The 2,671-nt window shown below is 50.1% G+C and overlaps 1 protein-coding gene across 1 annotated transcript; it reads right to left on the bottom strand.

Annotated features, from left to right (window-relative positions):
- Window positions 1-260: 260 nt before the first annotated feature.
- Window positions 261-2,137, bottom strand: LOC6038313. The gene is made up of 2 exons (XM_038266537.1): window positions 1,295-2,137; window positions 261-1,016 (listed from the first exon to the last, which is right to left on the bottom strand). The coding sequence occupies exons 1-2, from the start codon at window positions 2,135-2,137 to the stop codon at window positions 261-263; spliced, it is 1,599 nt and encodes a 532-aa protein (XP_038122465.1).
- Between the last annotated feature and the right edge of the window lie 534 nt (window positions 2,138-2,671).

Below are 2,671 nucleotides of genomic sequence, written 5' to 3'. Positions count from 1 at the left end.
CGCAGGGCTCCGGCACGGTTTGTTTACGCTTCAGTTGTTTTGATTCTGGAGTCGGCGGCGGCGCCGCCGCCATGACGTCATGCTCTCTGTTTGTCGTGGAAGAGAGAGCGGCGTCATTTGAAGCGGAGAGAGAATCGTATAACAGTTTGACAGTTTGGCGCGCGTGGGTTTTGTTGTTGTTGTACGGGAGCGTGGTGAATCAAAACAAAAGTGATTTTTTGCGGTTTATTTCGATTGGAAATTGAAAATATTGAGAAATTTTACAGTTCTAAGCAGAGTTCCGGTCTGATATCGATCTGCACTCCAACAATGGCCATCATCCGTTCTCGACTGCTCGTCGAGAGTCCGTGGCAATTCCAAAGGTTGAGTCGTTCCAGCACCGGGCAGAACCGACGGATGTGCCCCGCGGAGGCATCCGTGAACCCGACGCAATCCTCAAACGTCAACCGCTTCAACCGGGGCAATCCCTGGCACCACAACAGCAGAATCTCGCTGGCCTCCACGTGCCGGACTCCGGTCAGACGAACCACCTGCAGCCAGGGAAACAACCGGGACAGTGCCACCAGCACCTCCTTCCGGAAGACGCACCGGCTCAGATGAAGCCGCCGGACGTTCGAATCCGTGGACCTCTCCGACAGGCAGTCCATCGTCCGGTCCACGTTGATTCCTTCCAGCGTAAGACTCTCCAGATACTTCAGCGAGCGGACAGCCTCAAACAGGCAGGATCCGCTCTCGAAGAAGTTGCGCTCAAAGTGGATCGTTCGGATGTTCCGCGAGTCGATCATGTGCCGGAGCAGGCTGTTCCGCGGGATGCGCATTCCTGCGAGCGTTATCTTGCGCAGGTTGTAGTTGATGTGACCACCGAAATCTATCTGAAGGTGGTTGAAAGCGCGCGAACTTCGGATCGCGAGGCATTCCACGGCGAACAGGACCGGTGGCAAGGGGGTAGACACTTCTCTTAGACTGATCTTCAGACGTTTCAAGTTCGGTAAGTTTGTCCCAATTGCTCGGAGTCCCTGCAATGAAATTGACAGTTACTTACTTTAGAATTTAAGATTTTGAGCTGTCAAAATGATCAAGGTAAGCAATACAAGAGGCAGCCTTGAAAGACACTTTAAACGGGTTATTCTAATCGGTCAAGATTCAGAACGAAAGTCCAGACTGAGATAAAAATAGAAAAACGGTCAAGCCAGACCTCGTAGAAAGCTTGACGCCCCGCTTGAAGCGTCTTGCGTCAGCTGTTACTACACCAGTTGATCTCGTGAATCACTAAAACTCAAGATAAGTGACTTACTGCGTCAGATATCGCCTCCAGGCTGGTCACGTTAAAGTGCTGGATGCTGCTTTGCAGCCGACTGAACTCGATCAAATCTTGCTCGCCGTACTGACCGGAACCTTCCAGAGAGATTCGCTGCAGGTGTAACCGGCTCAAGTTGGCAATTTTCTCCAACAGGAAAGCGGACACTTGCTCCAGTTTGATTCCCTCCAAAGTATCCTGAACCGTTTCGACGAACTCCAGCACAGTTCTCTCGTAACCCTCACTAATTGGCTTGAAGCCATCTTCCAGCTTGAGCAGCCTAAGTCCCGGACAAAACCCCCGCAAAACTTCCAGCAGTTCAATCCGATCCAATCGTAACACTTCCAGCTTTCCCAGCTTGAAATCCGCCACTGAACCACTCCGAAAATCATGCTCCGAACCGCACCGAAACGTGAACCGTTTCAGCTTCGGTGACAAGCTCAAGATCCTTAGAACCGTTTCCGTCGAAACGCGGCACCCTTCCACCGTAAGCGTGCGCAGCTCCTGTCCCAGCACTGGCCACCACCGATCCACCTGCTCCGTAATGGTCACCGAGTTCAGCACCACCCGCGAATATCGAGCTTTCGACCCGGCAAACACCCGCACCGATTCCGCTTCCGGTTCCAGCGTGGAACGCTGTGGAAAGTGAACTACGAACCGGTTCATCAGAACCGGAGAGCGAAGGACGATTTCGTTCCACTGGCGGCAAGTGGCGCGGGCTTGCGCCAACTGGAACGTGTTGAGGTTCAGGAGCACCTTTTCCCAGAGTTCGGCCGGAAGTTGGACTTCCGGAGAGACGGGTCTTATGGCGCACGATTTGGTTGGAGCGGACGCGATCATGGTGGGAGACGGAGTTGGACTAAACGGTTGGTCTCGAGTGGGTTGATATTTATACAATTGAGTGAATCATTTTGACAGGGTAGAAACGGCAATTGTCGGTTTATTTTAAGTGCTATAAAATGCTAAATGACAGTTTGACAGCATTTATAGCAAAATACATCAACAATAACATAAGCCCATAATAGAATACTTCACCTTAAAATAACAACATGCAAAATTAGCTCTTCTAAAAAAGCAACAGAACGTCTCTGATGACGATGCTATAATAGTGAGAGCTTTGTTATCAACTTTCTCGTCATGTATACAAAACAAGACCACGTGCGTGGATAAATCTTTTTACGTCATTTATGTAACTGCTCAAAATAATCTTCTCAATGCACTTTCGTTGGCTGTTAGTAAAATAATCAGCGCGCTGCAACTTTGCCATAATGGCGGCTGACCGACTGTCGCGTAACTTTGTTTACGTTTCACAGCGATGACGTTTGAAAATATTTCAATAATGCCGATGGGATAACGCAGCATGGCGTGATTTGA

This window comes from Culex quinquefasciatus, chromosome 1, assembly GCF_015732765.1.
Source record: "Culex quinquefasciatus strain JHB chromosome 1, VPISU_Cqui_1.0_pri_paternal, whole genome shotgun sequence".
Taxonomy (NCBI): domain Eukaryota; kingdom Metazoa; phylum Arthropoda; class Insecta; order Diptera; family Culicidae; genus Culex; species Culex quinquefasciatus.
The sequence above is the reverse complement of the archived record's forward strand: the minus strand, read 5'-3'. Positions and strand labels throughout refer to the sequence as shown.

Excerpts from the sequence above, each read along its gene's own strand:
- LOC6038313 (XM_038266537.1), bottom strand. The coding sequence starts at position 2,137 with ATGATCGCGTCCGCTCCAACCAAATCGTGCGCCATAAGACCCGTCTCT. Across the intron at positions 1,017-1,294 it reads TGGAGGCGATATCTGACGCA|GGACTCCGAGCAATTGGGAC; the intron begins GTAAGTCACTTA and ends ATTTCATTGCAG.